The 21773-nt window shown below is 32.9% G+C and overlaps 1 protein-coding gene across 4 annotated transcripts in view; it reads right to left on the bottom strand.

Moving 5' to 3' along the window:
• LOC129810391 (visual system homeobox 2-like) overlaps positions 1-21773 on the bottom strand; it is a 71492-nt gene that overhangs the window by 25850 nt on the left and 23869 nt on the right. For all 4 annotated transcript variants that reach the window (XM_055860835.1, XM_055860837.1, XM_055860836.1 and 1 more), the window contains exons 3-4: positions 4506-4596; positions 4161-4287 (exon numbers count right to left, since the gene is read on the bottom strand). In XM_055860835.1, coding sequence (XP_055716810.1) covers positions 4161-4287; positions 4506-4596 — 218 coding nt within the window. The remainder of the gene's footprint in view (positions 1-4160; positions 4288-4505; positions 4597-21773) is intronic.

Genomic DNA, 21773 nt, shown 5'->3' with positions numbered 1-21773 from the left:
ATTCTCGCGTAAAATCCCATCGATTTTTTGCCCCTCTTTTACACATATTTTCAAATTTTTTTGATGTCTCTGATATTCCTTAAATCAAAGCCTAAGAGGATAAATTCTTAAGAGGGGTGTTATGGTTTAAAAATCATTGAATGAACACAAAACACGCCATTTTCCAATTTATCTTTCCCACTTTCACGCGACTTTCACCCTCCTAGAAAATAAGGAGTGTCTCAATGTTCATGAAAAGTTCCTCTACTTGGCGTCTCGTTATCTCCAGCCGAGTTACAGAAATTATTTCCTCCATCCATTGTACAAACATACTGTACCCTCTGTCTGCCTCGCCTCTTCTAAACGATAGAGGGAAAACTTTGTGGCTTTTCTCTCGTCAACCCCGCTTTTGCGCCAAATCCGTACTAAGGATTTTGGAGGAGATACAAGGGAGAAAAATCCCCTCAGTTATCCCCGAAGGCACATAATTCGCACACATACAGCCACATAAAAGCCAAGAGTATTGATTTTAATTGTAAAATTGTTAATTTGGAGCAAAAGAGGAAAGCTAGAGGAGCAATTCTGAGCTCTAGCACAGTCAATTCTCTGAGAAATGTGGCCTCGGATGGGTGAAAGTCAATGTGATAATCCCTGATGAGACAGATTTCCTCTCAATAGATTTTCAGCGGTTGGGTTAAGGGGAGTTTATAATCCTTTTAAGGTGAATTTCTCAATTATACTTGTCGACATGAAGAAAAAGATGTTTCATTGGAAAAGACTTTCTCCGACTCATTTTCTGTTATATCTCCAAATGGATTTTTTTTTTTTAAATAGAAAATGCTATATCAGAGGAATCTTTTCTAATTGGACACAAAGTGATTTACTATCCCTTCTATAGTCCAAACCATTCTTTTTTACAAAATGCATTCCATAGAAATTTGTATTTGTATAGGAACAATCGGTATAATATCATTTTAAATTATGAATAGCGAGAAACAAAGAATTGAAAAAAAAACCTGTAGAAATTGTGTTAATTTTATACACAGTAAAAAATATTTCGTAAAATTGTTCGTAAATATTTGTGAATTCCTACTGGTGACTTACGAAATACTCGTAAATCGTAAAACTCATTAAAAAGTTCATTAAAGTTTGTACTTTCTTTTACAAACATTGTTTGTAACGTAATCACGTGATTAGCATTTTTTGTTCTTTCACAAAACATTTGTTCGTAAATGTTCGTAAACACACGAAAACAAAGATTTAATTTATTTATTTAAAAAAAAAACAATGTTTTTGAGTAGGTTCTCTTGAAAGCAAAACAATACATCTATAAAAATATACAGATTTGTCAGAAAGAAAAGTGTGGAAATTATTACCTGTGTATGATAGATAGAGTGGATTAGAGATACTGCGTGGATAATATCCCGGAGACTCTTGCTTTCCTGCCTTTGTAAAGAATAGAAGGGAGGTTAGAATGGGGCTCGAATGACAAAATTTTTTCCTTCCCCAAAATAACTTGTTCTCCTATTCTTTCACTAATTTTATTTAAGGCAATAAACTCCACAGAATTTTATTTATAAAAATTATGACTTTTAACGAATAAAATGACTTCGATGGTTTAAAATTATACAGATTTTTCTGACTTCTTGATTCGCGTGGTTTCTTCTTCTTGTCTTGACTTCGAACGAACGTGTGTGTGTTTCGAGAATGGTGACATTAACGTTGTATCTACTTCTCTCCTTCGCCGTGGCGCTGATGTCGCCCTCACTCGCTACAAACTTCACACAAAGTTTGCGGCCATCGTCGTCTTAACGTTGGTGATCAAACTTTAGAGCCAAACGGTAGAAATTCTCTTTCTTAGGTTGTATAAGTCATCTGCATCATTTGAAAAAAGAAAACCTGACATTTTAGGTAAAAGAAAAAAAGAAAACTAAGACGACAAAAATGTTCGTAGAATTTTCTCCTTTGTTAGTAAAGTTTTGCCACACAAGCAAAAATATACGAACAAATGTTTTGTAAAAGAACAAAGAACACTGGTCAAGTGATGATGTTAGGTCCTTTATAGCCTAGACACACTAACGACTTAAGCCGAGTGACGACTTAGTGGAAAATGATAGAAATATAGTTTAACCACTATTTCTAATATAATTACACTAAGCCGTCTCTCGGCTAATCCTCAAGTCTGTCAAGGCCCTTACAGACTTACGACTTAAACCGTGAGACGCCTTAGTGGAAAATTATGGAAATGTAGTTTAATCCTTATTTCGAATAAAAATACGCTAAGCCGTCTCTCGGCTTATCCTTAGGTCGCTCAGGTCTGTCAAGGCCCTTATGAACAATCTTTTTGAAAAAAAATACAAACTTTTACAAATTGATTAGAAGCTTATACGATTAACGAAGATTTCGTAAGTGCACGGTAGAAATTCAGAAATATTTACGAAAAATTTGACGAAATATTTTTCTTCTGTAAAGAAAAGTATCACATTTCAAGTATATCGTCTAGGTAATAAGGCTTAAGAAAGTGATTTTGAAAGGGAGGGATTTGAAGAGAAAAGGTGTAAAGTTAAGAACTGTGCACTTGTTGTGGGTCACTAAAAACTTAAAGTTGATATTTCATATCGTTCAGTCTACAGCGCTGCGTCTCTCTTACTCAAACAGAGAATTAATATGTATAGTTTACAATACTTAGTCATAGTTTTAGCACAACCATATCAATTCTAATCAATTCAATCAGTGAGAGGTAGAAACTTAAATCCTAAGTAGATTCATGTATTTTATAATTTTTCATTTTTTAAAGTAATATCTTTGAAATACTTAAGAAAAGTTTGTCCATACATCTCAATGAGCCTTGTTCATTTTTCTGCAGATTTTTCAAATTCGAAGTTGTTAACCTAATGGTATATTTTTTTTAAACATAAAATAATAACATTAACTGATTTTTAGTATTTTAAAAATTAATAATGAAATATTAAGTTCTAATTTAACAATGAATGAAGGAAACAAAATTATATCTCAAAGTGTTAAAATGATAGGATTATCTTCTCAATATAGACGTTTTATTGTTTTACACTTTAATTTCAGAATGACGTGTTTTTGGGTCAATTTGAAGGAGTATTTTCCGGATTAGGGATGATTTTCCATCGCTTTCTAACACTTGGGCAGAAATTGGAGTGAATCTACCAAAATGTGATTGTTCACCAGACAGCCAATCATGGTAAGAATTGAAGTACATAAGAAAGAATTTTATGTTCTATTAGCTCCGGTCGCCCTGACTTCCAGTCTCACTCCCTCTTGTACTTCGTTAGCTTACACATATACCAGTAAGTGTGGGCTACAAGGCTTGGAAGTGCCTCTTTGTTGCCATGGATATTTTTGCCTTCCTCAGGGGTTTCACATCAGCAAAATGAGGAGACAAGTTCACTGTATGAAACTTATAAGACGCATGCGTCTTTTCCTAGCTGAGAAAAACATTCTCCCACCAGTTCTTCCATCTCTTTCCCTGGCATAGTCATTGGTATGGATTTCCCAAAAGGGAAATAAGTCTCTTCTTCATCCACTTGATATTTATTAACCTAAACTCCATGAAAATCAGCTTGGGGCTCTCTTTCAGTGAATATCAGCATTTCTTTCACTTTAAGTCTTCAATTTGAGTTAATTATCATGGGGGAGAGTATTTGGAAAACAAACGACTTAATTACATGCTCAAAGCAATTTTATAAGGATAAAATTTTAAAATCATCGTATTGTCATTCTCCTGAAGGACTTTTTATATTTGAGTATAAAGGGAATTTTTGAAATTCCTATGCTAATCCTAAAATTCTTTGCTGCTATTCTGCTCTATTTTCAGGCATTATGTACATATATTTCAAAAGAAGAGATGCATAAAAAATTGTTTTGTATTTTGCCAACAGCAACACCTCATTACAAAGATGAGAAGATCCTAAAAATTTTACCTTCTCCTCTTTGTAGGGTGCTCAAGTCCACAAAATTGTGGTATTAAATTACATTATAATTCTTGCTAAATCAATTTAAATCGTGCTTCTGTACACTGTGAGGAGAATCTAATTGTCTAAAAGTGACAGGAGATTTGAAATTCTTGATTTTCTGTCTGCTATTGAGATAGAAGACAAGTGCTTGGGAGAAACAATAGGGATTTGGTGTTAAAAGAAATTCTCACTCACCTGTATTCTGTCCTCTGGCAGATCTGTTTTGAGAGATAGCATTTCTCTGGCGTAAACGTCTGGGTAGTGAGCCTCCTTAAACGCTTTTTCTAGTTCATCGAGCTGATAACTTGTAAAAATTGTCCGACTAGTGAAACAGGATAAAAGACAAAAATTATATTTTAGTATTTTAAATTTCTTATAATTTAATGTGGGATTATGAACAGAGAAAAAATAGAATTTATTCCTTCTTTATTTCAAAACGATAAAATTGGAAAGGTAAATTCTATACGTTCTCAGAACTTGACTTGTATATTGAAATTGATATGGTTGGTGTGACAAAGTGGGAGGGTTGTACCTTCTTACCTATGTCTTCGCTTCTTCTTTTTCTTCTTGCCCCCAAAGCCATTGATGCCGTCCACTGTAAAATCTTTACTTCCATCTAATGAGCTAACACCTGAAAAATTCATAAGATAAAACATTTGAGTGAGTGCATAAGATATTTGTTCATCCATTCTCCATGAGAAGGTGTATCATTGAGCTTTTGGCACAATTTTGCAACCAGTTGTCTCTCATGAAAAATGTATGAGAGGGAATCTGCGACACCAGATATAAAAAATTCAAGAATCAATTCTGAACCAGTCATTCGGGGTAGTTTCACTATCCATTATTCATTTACATTTTCCATCCTTTTCTACATTCGACCTCATTCGTCCCTGTGATTTATAATTCAAGGCATTCCGACGTGCTCTTGTGGTGAAGAAAAACTATTGCTCAGGAAATGCTCGCGCATTTCCAGGTTAAAGGATGAAAGAAAAAAAAAAACGGGAAGGTGATAAAGGTCTCGATGGAAGAGGGTGGAGAGGTTAAGGAAGTTTTGGGTGGTAATAAAAATTGCCACTTCTCAGGTTCTTCTTTGGAATATCGAGGGAAGAGTGGAAATTGGATTTTGTCGTGAGCTCTTACTTTATTTATTAACTGAAGGAAAATGCACAAGAGTCACATTTTCCATAACGTGTTTTTCCAATTTGTTGGAAAATATTCCGGAAATTCTAACTTTCAGTTGAACAACTTCTTTCATCTCTACCATTTCTGCAGGTGAAGGGAAATTCCAAAAATCACATCACTCCGGTAGTTTTTATTTGCTTATTCACCATTTTTTTTTCATTTTCTTGCCATTTCCTTCAAATGTTGAATAAGATTTTCAATTTTATTTTCCATTCATGACAAAAAAATGAATCGTGAAGTTGGAATGAAAATAAAATTTTTGAGAAGTTTTGAGCATTTTCATGCAATTTTTAATTTATAGTTATTGATGTCCTATATAACTACTTTTCGGAGGATTTCAGTTTGATGGAATACTGCAGAAAATTAGCAGAAGGGGAGACCGGGGTTGAATTAGCCACCAAATGAAATTTTTGATTGCGTATAATTTGTATAAAAAATGTTTGAGTGATTTCCTCAATATTCCATCAAAGGCAAACTATAAGATACCACTATCTAATACTATACGTGGCTAATCTGCCCCGGTCTCCCCTACTAGAGGAAAGTACCAAACCCATGCTTTGCACGGTCCCAAGCTTCATAATGACTAAATTTTCCTATGGCCAAATGGCTGCCACTGCTTTGCCTTGTCCCTTGATTGAGTGGACATTTCCTGACATTCTAATTTACAGGCTTTAATGAAAGATCTGTAAACAAATAATGTTCCTTTGGCTTATACAACCCGTGATAGAGCTTTTCTATCGTTTTAGCTCTTGTGGTTGGTTACCAACGCTAAGATGGCGATGGCCGCAAGGGAGGTTGGAAATGTCACAATCAAGATGAAGAATAAATACAATTACAATACAAATACATTTTTCCTTTGTTTATGAATCAATGTGACTCCGAAATATACTTTAAAACTAGCAAACTTTCAAAAAAAAATAGTTATCATTAAGCTTGGAACCGTGAAAAGCACGCTCTTTCTTCTATCTTAAGTTTTTTCTGATTAAATCCTCACTTGTTTTAAAATTGCAACAATTTACAGGGAGTTCCGGCTTAAGTAAAAACGGATTGAAAGAAATTCATATGAATTGCCTACCATTGGGAGCTCATTTATAAAATAATTATTGAAATGCGCCTAAATGTATGCAAATCTTTTCACGCAGTAAATTTGAAACACACTTCTTATGAAACGTTGGCGCTGAAAATAGGCTGAAAAATTGGCGCCGAAAAGTTTTGCATACATCACGGCGTTTCCATAACATATTTCAAAGACCTTTCCTGTGGGTATGCCATTTCTCTGTATCACTGGAGTGAATTCGTGGGCTTCTTTCGGTCCCGAGAATTTCATTGAAAGCGGAACTCCCTGCACATAAACAGTGATTGCTTTTCTTTCTATAGCGTCCACCGCTGTTTTAGTGAGAATGACCAACCCCACCAGAGTTCAAACGGTGGAAATCCTCCTTCATAGGTTGTATAAGCCGTTGCAGAAAATTTACTTTTTCATGTTTAATCGTCCTTACAAAATTATATACTTTAACAATTTTTCAAAGAAAAAGCAGAAACAAAAAATCTAGAAAGGTTTAATTTTCGTCCACTTCCTGCTATACATTATTATTTGACATTTTTTATCTATTTGAAATATATTTAATTTTTATCTATAAAAAAAAAACTTAAAATGTCGTTAGAAACAGACACAATCCAAAGGTGATTTTTGTATTGTATTTTGTGTACCAGGTATTTTAATATCTAAATATAAATCAACATATAACAGCAAAAAAACAAATAAACAGTAAAAACCTAAATTTAGATAACTTTAGAAAATAACTTTTGTTTTGTAAACATGTTTTTGACATTTCAGTGAGAGTGAATGAAATGTAGATCTAGTCATCTCACTCTCTCTCACAGGAAATTTTGAAAACATGTTTACAAACAAAAGTTATTGTGCGTTGGGCATAAACGCCTAGCGCAGAATAACTTTTGTTTGTAAACATGTTTTCAAAATTTCCTATGAGCGTGAATGGAATGTAGATCTAGTCATCCCGCTCTCTCTCATAGGAAATTTTGAAAACATGTTTGAAAACAAAAGTTATTGTGCACTGGACATTAATCTTTATAAAAAAGGGATCTCGTATAATTAATACATTAAATAGCTGCAGGTAACGTGAAAACCCTTTTTTCCCTACTTTAAAACCTTAATGACAATTTAGCTCCTTTTAATGTTCTAAATTGAATACCATTCAGTTTTTCTTTGCTGACTAAATTTATTTTAACTGCATATTTTTCTTGACTTTATTTTAATCGAAATACTGCCCAATCTTTTGCTAATCTTCTTAATGTATTGATTTATAGAATTAGGAAAACGCTATAAAGTGTTTTTTGAAAATTCTCGTAATTGACTTTCAATTCAATTTTCTGCTAAACCATTTTATTATATGTATTAGTATAACCTAAATTCTGAAGTCACAGTTGAGCCGTAAAATTCACGACATCAAATTACAGTCGTAAAAGACTTTTACATATATATATATATACAGGAGACGAGTGGAAAATATCCCCATATGAGTGTCTTTTATGGAATTTAGGTATTTTCACCCTATGCTTTTTTTCGCACCCAACCTTCCATCCAGTCAATTTTGTGAGACACTCTAACTCGGATATATGTGTGTTAAATTCCAAATTTAAACTCCCAACCATGATGATTGTAAAATATTTTCCGTTCCCGTCCAAAATATCTACTCAAATTGCCAATTACTCCATGCTGCAAATGTATTTGAACGTGGTATATGCTATGGAGTTATTTGAGAGAGGGTTGGAGTATGATTCAAATGCGAAAAGGGATCCCCTTCGTGTAAATAATATGTTTCGCGAATTTATGTGGAGTTGGCTATATATGTATTTTGAGCTCTTTTACATCATTCACCACCATTCAATTTTTCATGGTTTGTTGGAGGCTTTAATTGGAAATTCACCAAGGCATTTTCGAAATGGATGTAAAGGAAAAAAAAAGTTGAAGGAAGTCTCTTCAAAAGTGTGATTGAATGGGTGGAGTATATAAAAGGGACAGATAATCCTAACCGGCTTATGTAGGTGAGATTCTTAACGTGAGCTAACTCGGAGTGCATGCAAATTCGATTTGATGCTGAAGTAGGGAGACGCCATTCAGTTATCTTGAATCAAATTCGTGAAATTATGCAAATTTTGTATTTAAACCAAAATATCAAGGATTTGGATGAACTGACAGAAAAGTGTTATATGGGTGAAATGTAGACCAGAATGTTCTCTATAATTTTTCTATAGAACATGATCTTATCGATTACTCAGAAGCCAAGATAAGCGAGGGTTTTTGTTTCTTAACTCGTTTTTTCATCCAGAGTGCCCCAAGTGTTCATTTGTTGAACTTCAACTAAATCAAAGAATTGTTGTATTTTGCGGGACTTTCCATTTAAAACCCTATTTTAAGTGTCTTGGTGGAGTAGAGGCAGTCAAATTGGCATCTGAGTGATTTCAAAGCGTTATTATGGGAAAAATCAATTTTTTCACACTTAAACGGCAAAATCGGAGTGATAGCGTAGTCTGATCGAAAAATGATGTATGGACGAAATGTAGAGACAAATGTGGTCTACAATTATGTTAAAGTAATCATCAAAATCGGTTCAGCGACAGTCGAGATAATTGAGGTTATGTAATATTGAAATTGGTTTTTCGACTGTGGCGCCCCTGGTGTTGGTCCCACGAAGTTCAAATATTCTAGAAAGTTGTAGCATTTGGTGAGACCTTTCGTTTAAGCCCTCATTCATCAAAATCGGTCACATAGAACCGGAGATATGATTTTTTGAATTTCGTGAACTTTGACCCCTCATATCTCCGGTTCTATTGAAACCACAGCGCACATACGCACCATTTTGGAAACATCCTAGACTGGACTACAACATACTAAAATTTCATTAACTTGCACAATGCCGTTTTTGAGAAAAGTGACTTTGAATTTCGATGAATTTTGACGCTATCACAGCGCCACCTGTGGTGACTTTTTGAACTTCCATCTGAAAGTGCTCATCGAGACGAAACCAAAAAGGTAAAATTTAGGTCGCTATGTTAATTAGAACCGGAGATAGAGGCCGGTCAATGTTCGAACTTTGACCCCTTATAGCTCGGGTCAGGGGTTATGGATCGACTTAAGGTTTTTTTTGTTTGATAGGTATAATCAACGGCTACAACATACTAAAATTTCAGCCCGATGCACAATGGAATTTTTGAGTTATTTAACTTATAAGATTTAAAAATTTTCTTTTTAATAATAGCGCCCCTAGCGGTGGTTTTATGAACTTGCGATGTTAGAAGGGGAAGTGGCATTTCACGAGAGCTTTCCAAAAAGCCCTCACTTTTTAAATTCTGACAATTAGAACCGGAGTTATGGCCATTTTAAGAAACTTTTTTTGGACCCTTATAGCTCGGGTCAGGGGGGTCGGGGGACCTTAAGTTTGGTATTGATGGAAAGCTCTAAGTCCCAGCTATAACATACTAAAATTTGAGCCCGCTCGATGCCATAGGGACGGAGCTATTGAGAAAACAAAAAAAGGGGGGTCTTCAAAATGGCGGAAGGAGGGGTGGGGGGTGGGGGGTCAATGCACCAAGTTGCAATTTTCACCCGATATATAACCTTTGCCGAAAACCGCAAGTCGATATCTCTTTTAGTTTAGGAGCTATTAAGCTCCAAAGAGCGGCCGGCCGGCCGGCCGGCCGGCCAGCCGGCCGGCCGGCCGGGAACGTAAATTAGCCACATATATATTCGTGATCAGGAAGTGCTGAAACACATTTTGGCCAAGTTTGAGGTCGATCGGACGACATGAAATTTTGTTAGGATTATAGTAGGTGAGATTGTTAAGAATCTCACCTAATATTCAATGGAAGAGGGACTGCTGGTCTGAAGTATGATAATTTGCCATTTATGGGAAAAAGGATGAAATGACAATCATTTATTATCTTCCAGTTTTAATTAGAAATCCTTCCCAACATTCCACATTGTGTGTGAAGTGCTTTACTTGAGGGAACCTACCACCCTTCTTAAATGTTACTCATATGTGAATAGTTTAGTGTCTTTGCAAGTTGTTGTACAGCAGGGAAAGGAACTAATAAGAAGATACGAGCAGGCTGCAAATACTAATTATACTAATCATTCTGAAGAAATTTTAGTTTTATTGGAAACGCTACAATATATAGGATTAGGAATATGATATCCATATTACTATTGATTACGATTTAAAAGTGGAGCCATGGTTTTCACAACTGAGACAGAAGAATATGCTATAAAATAAAACAAATTTGCTAATTTGCTAAAAATCGAACACAACAAAGTCGGACTTTGAAAGACGTGGCTTCAATAAATAAATACAAAACTTGAACTTGAACCCTTCATTTAGCAATTATATACAATATCGGCCAAAAGTTTCTTGACAAACCTGTTCGAGAGATCGGATGGAAAAAATTATAGAAAAAATTACTTTTTTCAAGTTTTCCTTTTTTCAAATGAGTTGTTTATAAATTATAAATGTTATTTAAATTTTTTCCAAAAATTGACAATTGAATTGAGAGACAGATTTTATCCTTTAAACATTTTTTTTTTCAACAAAAAAAATTGAGCAAGTTCTTAAGCAAATAGAAGTGAAACATTTATGCTATATTTTCTAAAATTGTCATTTAAAAATTTTAGATATTGATGCAGTTGGGGTCTGATTTCCGGAGAACTTTTCTTCTTTTTTTTAATACAATTTGCAGTAGTCACAATTACTCAGAATTGATTCATAGGGATACATTTTTTCCGTAAATATCCTAAATAGCTGCTGGGGAGTCAAATTAATCGCTAAATTCCGCATTCACATGAAAACAAAAGGTCTTCACATATAATTATACACTGAGAGAAAATGTTTAGCGAATAGAATAAACAAAATCAATATTTATTTATTCCAAAGATTCATTTATAATAGTTTTGTACTAACAATTGAACATTAGACTTTGCACTTTTTTCAGTCAAAATCAGATGTTACAGCAGCAAAGGCTTCTTATAACTGCAAAGGATTGAAATAAGGGGAAATGGGGCACCTTTGAATTTGGGGCAGCTTTGTAATTGAATTTTTATCATATTTTTAAATAGAATTGAACCATATAATGTAATTTTCCTTCTCAATCTATTTATGGAGCTAAATTATATCATAATAGAGCACAATTTTATTTAAAAATAAGAGAAAAATCCCAATTTCAAAGCTGCCCCAAATTCAAAGGTGCCCCAGTTCCCCTAAGTTTAAACTGTTCTAACCGTTCTATCAAAACTTTGTCAATACTTCCAAGCTTTTCTCTATCTGGTATGCGACAGCATGAAGAAAGGATGTAACATGAGGATTGTTTTATATCCTCCCTCAGTCACTATTTTCTGGCACAGAGTGGAAGTTTAATTTGTGTCATTTAATGTATTTTGTGAGCATATAGAAAAAGTGAAAGCGTATTCACACCTGTATTTCTTTGATTACATTATATAAAATAATGTGCATGTAAAAGAGGAAATTAGGAATTTCCATGTAATTAATGCAAGTTGGATGCTCCATTATCTTTCTTATTCAGGAAAATAAAACAGAATTGACTTTTAAATGCGAAATACCTCTAAGTAATTCGTTCAATAAAAGTGACTAACCTCTATTCCTCACCGTAAATCCAACACTAAATAACAATTTTAGTTAAAATGTTCATAAATCTTTCTAATACGTTGTAAATCTTAGAATCTCACAACAAAATACAAAACAGTAAAATTTCAAAAGTTATGACTTTTTTATATTTAAATAAATATATAATAATATTTATAATATAAAGTGGCATAGACCTAATTAGGGAGAGTAATTTTGGATCTTGATTTTGAATCTAGATTGATTTTAGTCTTAAAGCCTTTCTTCAAAGTCCTGATTTTTTCTTATGAAAAATGTTCAGCTTATTCGTAACTTAATAAAAGACAAAGGGGATTTCTCTATGAATTTTCATGAGCAAAAGTTTAACTTTTTGTTAGACACCCTGTAAGAATTTCAGGCTGCGAGAGTAAGGTTTGATAATGAAGGTCATACGAGGACTTTGCTAGATTGCTAAAATCAATAATACCTAACTCTACAGTATTTGCGTTAATTTGAAACTTTCGAGTATGTCCCTAAGCCAATCATATAAAAGGAAACAACAACTGCGGATTTTCGAATTGGAAAATGTGCTCAAAATATCTTACCATTAACTTATTCTTTGCAAAATTTGAATAAGAAAAACTCGGAATTTGGAAATTCAAAATTTTAATCAGAAAGTAATGTAGACATAAAAATTAGTATTTAATACTGCCCCAGATTCCCCTACAATTAGTGCAGTGTTGCTCACTTCATAAAAGACAAAGCACTGTAATACCAGAAAAATTTCTGGTGATTTAAAAGAGATTCAAACTTCAAACGTATCACTTAAGCCACTAGGGTAACGTGTGGTATTTCTGGACAAAGTGCTTTTCGGGACATAATATGGGTATTTTGGGACACATCAAAAATCCCAGGGGGGTGACATTAGCTCTGAAAAAGGCGACCAGTATTAGTGTAAATTTTTTCCTGTTTTCGTACACATTTCACGAGATATCTCCAAAACTACGTAGGTTGCCAATTTGGGGGTTTCGGTTGCCTATTCTATATTAAATTGGCTTTTATTTTGTATTTGTATTATTTGCTAATTCATTCTACAATGACATGAAACAGCTAATAAACTCAAAAGTTTTTTCGGCACGCTAGAAACATATGGGAAACATAGGAAACGTCATGCCCCTGAAAAATCCTATAAATATTTGTTTTCTAATTATTTTTAACTTCTATATGAAATATTAAGCTATTTACGTATCAGTTAAATATAAAACTTCTAAAATTTTATTTAATTCAAAGCGTGAAATATGCGTGAATGTGAGTGTCACATTTCGCTTTTTACAAGACCTTCAGTGTGGTCAATTTTGCAGATGTCAACACAAACAATGCTTAGTTTTTTTTCGATTTAAGTCACTTTAAAAGTGAAATTTAAACAAAATTTTTACGAAAGAATGAAGTTTACAACTTCTACTTATAGGTAAATAATCAGGCTCGGTGAAATTTATTTGCATAATAGCGACTTTTGTCTGTCCCGAAACACCCAACTGTCCTGAAATATACCATTCTTACTATTCTACAGTTTTTGCTATTTTGTATAAAAAAAATGATGAAGTCGTTAAGCTGTCTGAAACTTAAAAGTGCTAGAAAGTGTCCCGAAATACCATACGTTACCCTACGTACCCTATCCAAAAATAACGATAAAGGAAAATTCGAGATTTATTCAAATTTTTGATGTTTTCTTTTAATCTATATGCTTATTTCGCGAACTTGAAAAATTGTCTTTTAATTAATTTAATTAAAATCCAAATCAGCCACATTTCGTGTGAAATTGTGTATAAAATGAGTAGAGTATGTGACTTGGATTAAGGGTGTGAGTGTTAAAGGGTGAAAAAGTGTGAAATTGACCCTTATTTCTACCCCGAAAATTTTGTACAATAAATCAGTAATTAGGGTCATTTTGACCATTTCTCTTACACCGCACTCGCTTCATGTCACGGTGTGCTAATGTGTGTTCCAAATTGAAAATTAGTTTCACAAAATACCAAGCATGATCTCATGGATCCAATTAATCACTGTCTCCATGTCTTTGTACTTTCATTAGCTTCAAAGTGGTTCTAATTCTCAAAATTCACTTTTCATTTAGCCTTGTCTCTTCTGCTTTTCAAAATGTAAAGAAACTGAGGGCAAGATTGTAAAGATTTTCTTAGTGTATGAAAATTTCTCTTAATGTTAAATGTAAATTGTTAGTTGTTTAACACTTTAAGGCAAAGGATGCAAAAAGAAAACTTGATAAATTTGTTTCATCTTCACCACATGAGTAGAACTCTCCAACATTGAGGGTGCTAGTGAAAGAGAGAGCATTCTGTGTGTGTGTGGGTGAAATATTTTGAGGGTGGTAACGGTGAATTACAATTCAACAAAACCCCAAGAGGCGAAACCCTTTTCCTCATATACAGCTTTCATGGCTGCTCTACATGGTTTGTGCTGAACCAATAGCACTGAACATGTGAAAGTTTATGTGCAAATGAGCTATTTTGTGCAAAAGAGAGTGTGCAAGAAGGATAATTTTGTTGGAAATTGATTATTTTAATTAAAATTATCTCTGTCCTTTTGGCAAATTATGCTTCTCATCAAATTGTTTTTCTCATTATTGAGCTTCTCACAAATTTCTCGAGTTTTCCCTCTCACAAACTTTTCAAATGGCCCAAAAGTTTCCAAAAAGGGAGGAAAGTTATTTTGGGGGAGTGGAGACATTATAATTGGACATTCTAACCTCATATGTGGACAAAAATGCATGCTCACTTAGAAAAACATTTTGGATTATTGTGTAAATCTCTTATACATGTCACCTTTCACATTGTTTCATTTGGAAAAGTACAAAATAACACAGCCACGCTACATTATTCCATTAACCCATTAAGCGAGTCACTGACAACCCTTTTTTTTCCTGGGCCCACAAAAACTTGTATTTACTTAGTGTCACTGTTTTTCCTATGTCCATTCGTATTCCCAAAGGGTTGATGAAAGGGATAAAGAAATAAGTAGTACAACAGAGTGAAAGGAAAAGTTGTGATAAATAATGTAAAACATTTCAAATGTTTCTATTGTGAACGCATCTGAATTATTGAGTGGAATTCAGTTATATTGATGAAAATTATAGTACTGAACAGAAAATAATAACATAAAATTATTCTTTTTTTAAGATAATTTGAGAATTATATATTAAAAAAATGTCAGAAGCAAGGGAAAAAGAGATTGACTTAGTGCTCGATTTTTCTTTTGAAGATTTAATGTTTTGTATACAATAATAATAGTAATATAACAATTAGTATAACATATTGTAGAAGAACTAGGCCTTCTTATAAAGCAAAATTTTTAAACTTGCAATTTTAGTTTTCTTACATGTTTTCAGTTACAAATACCTTCAGTAGCACAAAATTTTTAGAAATCTAAAAGGAATGCCAATCAAGAACACTTACAATATAGAACGAGTACTCTACCTCTTAACCTCTTCAAAACTTGCCTTAAAACGGGCTTTCGATAAAAAAAAGAAATGTATTTACTATTCATAACCGGTTAACTGGGAAAGGTCTTGGAATTTCATGCTAGATTGAACGATTCCAGTCAGTTATTAATTGGTAATAAACCGATTATGAACCGATATGAGTAATTTTTGTAGGAAAATCAATTGTATTACTTCTAAGTTATTTTAGACTAACTTTTGAGTGATTTATAAATCAGTTTAAATCGATTGTGAACCGGTAAATAGTAAATGATAAGAAAGAACTTTTGAGTTTCCGTAGATGCAAATGTCTTTGGCCTCAGGAGGATCAGGAGGTGAGTGACTTTTCCCTTACGCTATTCGAAAGCTTTTCTTTATTTCTAGCACCAGTAGAGACCGGTCTTTACCGATCGGATATGGTAAATCAGATCGATGAACACCATTCTTAAGTGATAGAATATAAGAAAACCTTACGAATAGCAGGGGTTAAATTTACCCACTGAGGCTAAAATCAGCCACATCAACTGTATAGGTGAAGTATGCATCGGCCATGATTGTTGGATCATTACCCCAAAATATTTTTTTTTTGATTCTTCGTTGCTTTTTACTAATTGTTTTCTTTTTGTAAAATATCTTGCATTAGTTAATAAGGATACTATTAGGAATTAGTTTAATAAAAAAGTACGATGATGAGTCACCTTTACCGACAAACATAGGAAAAATTTAGTTATTAAGAAGCTTGGGATTGTACATAGCATGAGCACTTTCCCCTACGAATTCGAAGATTTTCTACAGTATGAGATGATTTGCTACCCTTTTTTGAGATTCATTTGCCAAATGTTTATGAAAGTTATTCAGTTATTCAGTCCTGAGTTTTTTTGAATTTTACTAATTTGAGAATCAACGGCACATTTCTCGTAAATAATTCATAATTTCAATTTTTTCGAAAAGCATGCATGCTTGAAGGTGCCTCACCTTCCCTTACGGGGATTTACCTTGAAAAATTAATTAAAAACCAAATAAGAGGCCATTTGCATATTTAAATGAAATGTGCACCAGTAGCGGGATTATGTAACGATATGTTAATTTATGATAACGTGATACATTCAAAAACAGGACAACATTAAAGGCCAGTAAAATGGCCATTACAAGGAAATCTTTGAAGCTCTTAGTAACTGATGTAAATCGGAATTTTCCACATAAAATTTTTTAAATTCATCATATGGCATTGTCATAATGTTACAGAATCCTCCTAAAGTTCCCCTAGAATTTCATATCATTTTAAATAGCAAAAGATGTATTTTTTTTAAATTCACAAAGAATAAACAAATGAATGCAATAAATAATCCTATATTATAAAGATATTTCATAAAATATTATATTTACAATAAAGAAATTATTTATTGTTGAAACGCAATACTTCTCAAAACCACTAAATAAAAACGTTAACTCGTTGTACACTCTTAGAAAAGTTTAGACGTGATTACTAATGAAAATTAGTTGTTCGGGCGATTATTATCAAATCTATTTAAAATGGTTCTTATATTCTTAAAACATTATACTCATAATAAATTTATTAGTAGTGAGAATATAAGACAATATTTACGTGGATAAGTTGCGGCAATTATTTCATAATGCTTTCATACAATTATATTTGCTTGTGTTAATTAAATGAAATCATTATCCCAACTAATATTGGTCACTAATTCCTTTTAGTTCTCACAACCAATGTAAATAGATGGGCCTATATTTTCATAAAGTTATGATTACTTTTCCAATAGTAAAGAGTGATTTTTATTTTAGTAATGCGTTGAAGCTCTTTCGAATTTTAAGCAACTAATAAGAAATATGCATCACAATGAATGCTATATAGTAACCACAACTAATATGATATAGTTATTACAGCCAATAAGATGGATATCAACCCCATTTATTTAGTAATTGGAACTAATATGTTATAGTACCCATTACTATTTTGATTTAGTTGTGATAACTAAATGAAAGGAATACTTCAACTAATTCTGGTCAACTATTTCATTTAGTTACCCAAACTAAATATATAGTTGGGTCTATATTTACTATATTTTATAGTTATAATAACTGCATATGAGCTTGTACGAACTAATTTTTTCTAAGAGTGTAGAGCGGGAATTGTGTCAGGAAGAAGGTGTTAAGGAAGCGTCAAAGAAGGGTTAAGGAGACTTGTCAAAATATTTACCCAAGGGGTTTAAGGTGTTAAAGTAAAAAAAAATCTTCCTGAATAAGCAATTTCTGGGGTGGAGCCACAATTTTCTTCAACATTGAAGAGGCATCCTCTGGAGGAAAACCCCCGGTAATTGGAGTGGTAATTATATGATTATATAAACGGGAGGGATATAAAAGGCAACATTCTTTCTTTAAGATTTTACATCTATTATTCAGTGATGAAAAGCTGTCGTACAGCAGTATCTGAGGAACGTCGTGTCGGAATAAAATTTGTCACTTATAATTACGCAAGTGTTGAAGCGATCTAATTGGCACAATGTACTTCTGCACTCGTTATAATTTTCTTTCACCTTTTGTAAAAACATACCCAAAGCATTAAATAGACATATTTGGAGAAGATGAAATAAGAAAATGTTTTCCCACTCTCACCCATTTTAAGAATAGTGAGGTGTTGACTCAAGTGTTTATCTTCAACACTCTTTTTATCATCTCATCATCTCATTACTTGAAATAATATTTAAATAGAGCCTATATAAAAGCAGATCTATTAAATATTTGGGAATGTAATTATATTTTATAGGAGGCAGAAGATGTGGGGTCTTTGGGGAATCAATCGTCCACATTTTATTTGTTAATTCAACCTCAATTTCTATCGTTTTGATCATCTTATGAACTTCTGGATAGATAATCATTAAATGTTTATTCTATTGGCACTATGTCTGGTCTCTTGTCTCTTGTTTTCTAACAGTCTACTCAAACAAGTGCACTTTCTGTTTAGAATTCACCGAAAGTGGAAAAATGAATGTTATTAGAAATATCGGTTTCATTAGAAGAAAGTATTCTGGCATACCATACAAAAAAAAATTAAATTAAAAATTGATTGAGAAACAACTTGTGAAACAGAAGTTCCCAAAAAAAAATAGTTCAACATAAATTTCTTTTCTTCTATGTTCCCAGAAATTGACAATCTCATTATGGAACTCTTCCACTTATTTTGACACATTTATCCGGGAGCTGATGAAAATGTGTAATATGATGGTAATTTGATATGATGTGTAGCAGAAAGCATAGTCTGTGTAACTGTATTTTAGAGGGAAGAATTTTGACCCTTGCTCGTAAGTGAAGGACCCGAAAATCGACATGATTCATCTGGTAAATGTTTGCACTGGAAGAAGATTGAAAAATTGGCGCCTTGTTGAAAAATTCTCTAACACGATAATTGATTTAAATTGAATTTGATTTGACAAGAAATTCTCACTCAATTTCCCTATATTACTTTCTCCCTTATCTTGCCATCTTTCACAAAAGCCAATTGAGCTTTTTCCAATCGGCAATTGAAAATATTTAATCAGTGGAGATTTCTATTAAACATGTTAACTGAAAAGGTTTATTCACCCCTTTCCATCCAAGCGATTAATTAGTTAGCAAGAATCATATAAATTTGTTATATACTTAAACTTATTTGGTTTTGGCTATAAATAATCGAACTTTAAGGACTTCATGGTATATTCGAATTTTTGCAGTTATTTTCGAAGTTAACATTCGAAATTCCTAATGTATTTTTAATCGAGTTCAATTAAAATATTGTATGATTGCTTTATTAGAGTTTTTAGCAAATAAAAACTTTCCATATACATCTGCAACATTGAATAAATCTGTAAAAAAAATAATTATTTTTAGAGCAAATTAAAAAGGAAATTATAAGTGTAAATTTTCTGTCTATTAACCTGTCATATGACGAAGTACTAGGGTGAGGTGGGGCTAATTTGAACAGTGGGATTACATAGTTATACGATTTTTCGCATATTTATAAAGGAAACTGAATTTTAATATAAAACAGAGGCGTGCAAGGGGCATGGGACTGACAACCCCATCCCTGTATAAGAAAAAATAATAATGGATGTCCCGAACTCCCCTTATGGGAAGGCCTAGTTCCTCTATGGAACGTCGTGCCACCATTATTATTATTATTATTATTAGAGGCGTGCAAGAACCGTTGAAACCGAATAAACGTCAAATGAAACATGTACGTCAATGGTCACAACGCTACCAGAAAAAACTTATTTTGACGTCTATTCGGTTTCATGATGGTTCTTGCACACCTCTTATAAAGTATTTTAGATCAACAAAACAATTGTGAATTTATATTAAATTATGGAAAAGCCCAATTTCCTTTAGAAATGTGCGAAAAAATCGTATATCAATGGAACCCCAGAGCTTCAAACAGCCCCCCCCCTACACATTCTTTGTAATTATTATAAACCATTCAGCTCTCATAGGTTTTGTTCATATCGAATATTGGATACAACATATTTTTTATCTTTTTATTGCATCTAACTCTTTGAGTAATTTTTTCTTTTAATTTCCTTCAAGTAAATGGGCGGTTTTCATTCTTCTTATGGAACGTTTTCTTTTTTTTACATTGCTAAATTTACTGGATATATCACAGTGAAAATTAAATATATATTTATCGATATAGGAAATCTCTTTGAAGTTCCTTTCACTGCTTGCACTCAAAGAGTGAATGCAATTTATATATGATATATTTCTACGATTTTTCGATAATCTCCAATCACTCCCAACTTTCTGTGAGGACGTTATTTTGAAATCTGAAGATTTGAAAATCTTATATCCTGTTGTTTATCCATTGTTTTTTTTTCTTAATTCTATAAAGTCCTTTAGGAATACAGAGTAAGACTATAAGAAATATAATTGTGGATCTTAATAAAATAATTGTAATGATCAGCTTAATTTAGAACTTAGCGAAAAAGTTGTATAACAATCTAGTCCCATACAGCTTAAAGTAGCCCCACCTCCCCCTACTCTAGATATTTTTTATAGCCCTAATGGGGGTTGATGTGACCACCAAAACTGAATATTACAATGACTACAAGTCGTAATACAGTAGTGTAGTGGTTGTAATAGTTCAAAGGTGCAAAACTCAAAGCTTTTTGGCCTCTAACAACAGAAGACGTTCGATACTTGGAAATAGCTTTAGAAGTATGCATGGCTGATATATTGACAGATTTAAAAATTAGCTGATAGGATGACCCAAATTTTTTTGGATGTTTTTTTTTTTGGTATCTAAATAAGACCTATCGCTTTGAGGTTTTTAATTTTTCTTTTATTTTTGTTCGGTTAACTTTGCCCCATGATATTTAAGCAAAATTGATGTAAAACTTTACAATAAAAAGGGTTAGTTAAAAGGGTTAAATTAAAAATAAAACTATTATGTTAACCTTCATTGATTATGATTATAATTATTTCCAGCTTAAAGACAAAATTCTATTACAAAGAGCACTAATGACCTCTACACACTAGAGAAATTTACGTCCATATTGAAGCAAATTCTCTTCGCTTCTGTAGGGAAAACTCATCAATATGGACATAAATTTGTCTAGTGTGTATAGAGGCCATAAGACTAAAAAATCAAAATTTCGGTTTTTCATGATGGTATGAAAGGGTTTTATGTTCTACGTATAATATTTTTATGAGACTTCTGTTTTTTTTTAGTTCTTTTAAGGACTATCAAGTGGCATCATACTTATTTCCACCACTGGATTCTGTTGTAGAGGTATTCTAGTAAGATTAGACAGTAAATGAAATTTTATATTGCGTATAATTTGTAAAAAAATGTTTAGGTCAGGATGTTAAATATTTCACTAAAAAGGAAGGAAGCTGTTTATTTTGAATAAATAAACACTTCCTCAATATTCCTGCTCAGGCAAGCTGCAACATCCCACAATCTAATATTATCCGTGATTAATTCTGCCCCGCTCTCCCCTACTATTATGCTTTTCATACTTAGGTTTACGCTTTTTAGTTTTAGGACTAGAAAAAGCGAATCTTGTTATTATACTTCAAAATCTATCATAAACGTTTTTTAAACCCCAAAGCCAGAAACAGATAGACTAGTAATAGGAACATGTAACATTCATTTATAATAATTGGAGTCTTAAATGCACATGATTTTTAGAACTTTACGCTTTTTGTTGATGCATATCAACAAGTCGTCGCCATTTTGATTCTTAGCTACGGTTGCTATGTTCCTATTTCATTCATTTTCATTCAATTAGCATGAGCTCTTTTTCCTGTTCCCCGGTTTCAGTCTTCATATTTTTATTATGTGCAAAAATACATGATGATTTGTAAAAGGAGAATAGGTAGCAAAGTGAACTGGAGCGATGGCAGCTCAAAAGAGAAGACATATTTGGGTATGTGTTGGTAATGAATGAATTTGAGGTGAGACAGGATTTCAATGACAAAAAGACAAAAGATATTTTGTACACTGTGAAA

The sequence above is a fragment of the Phlebotomus papatasi genome, chromosome 1 (genome assembly GCF_024763615.1).
Source record: "Phlebotomus papatasi isolate M1 chromosome 1, Ppap_2.1, whole genome shotgun sequence".
Classification (NCBI taxonomy): Eukaryota; Metazoa; Arthropoda; class Insecta; order Diptera; family Psychodidae; genus Phlebotomus; species Phlebotomus papatasi.
Note: the sequence above shows the minus strand (reverse complement) of the source record. Positions and strands in the feature narration are given on the sequence as shown.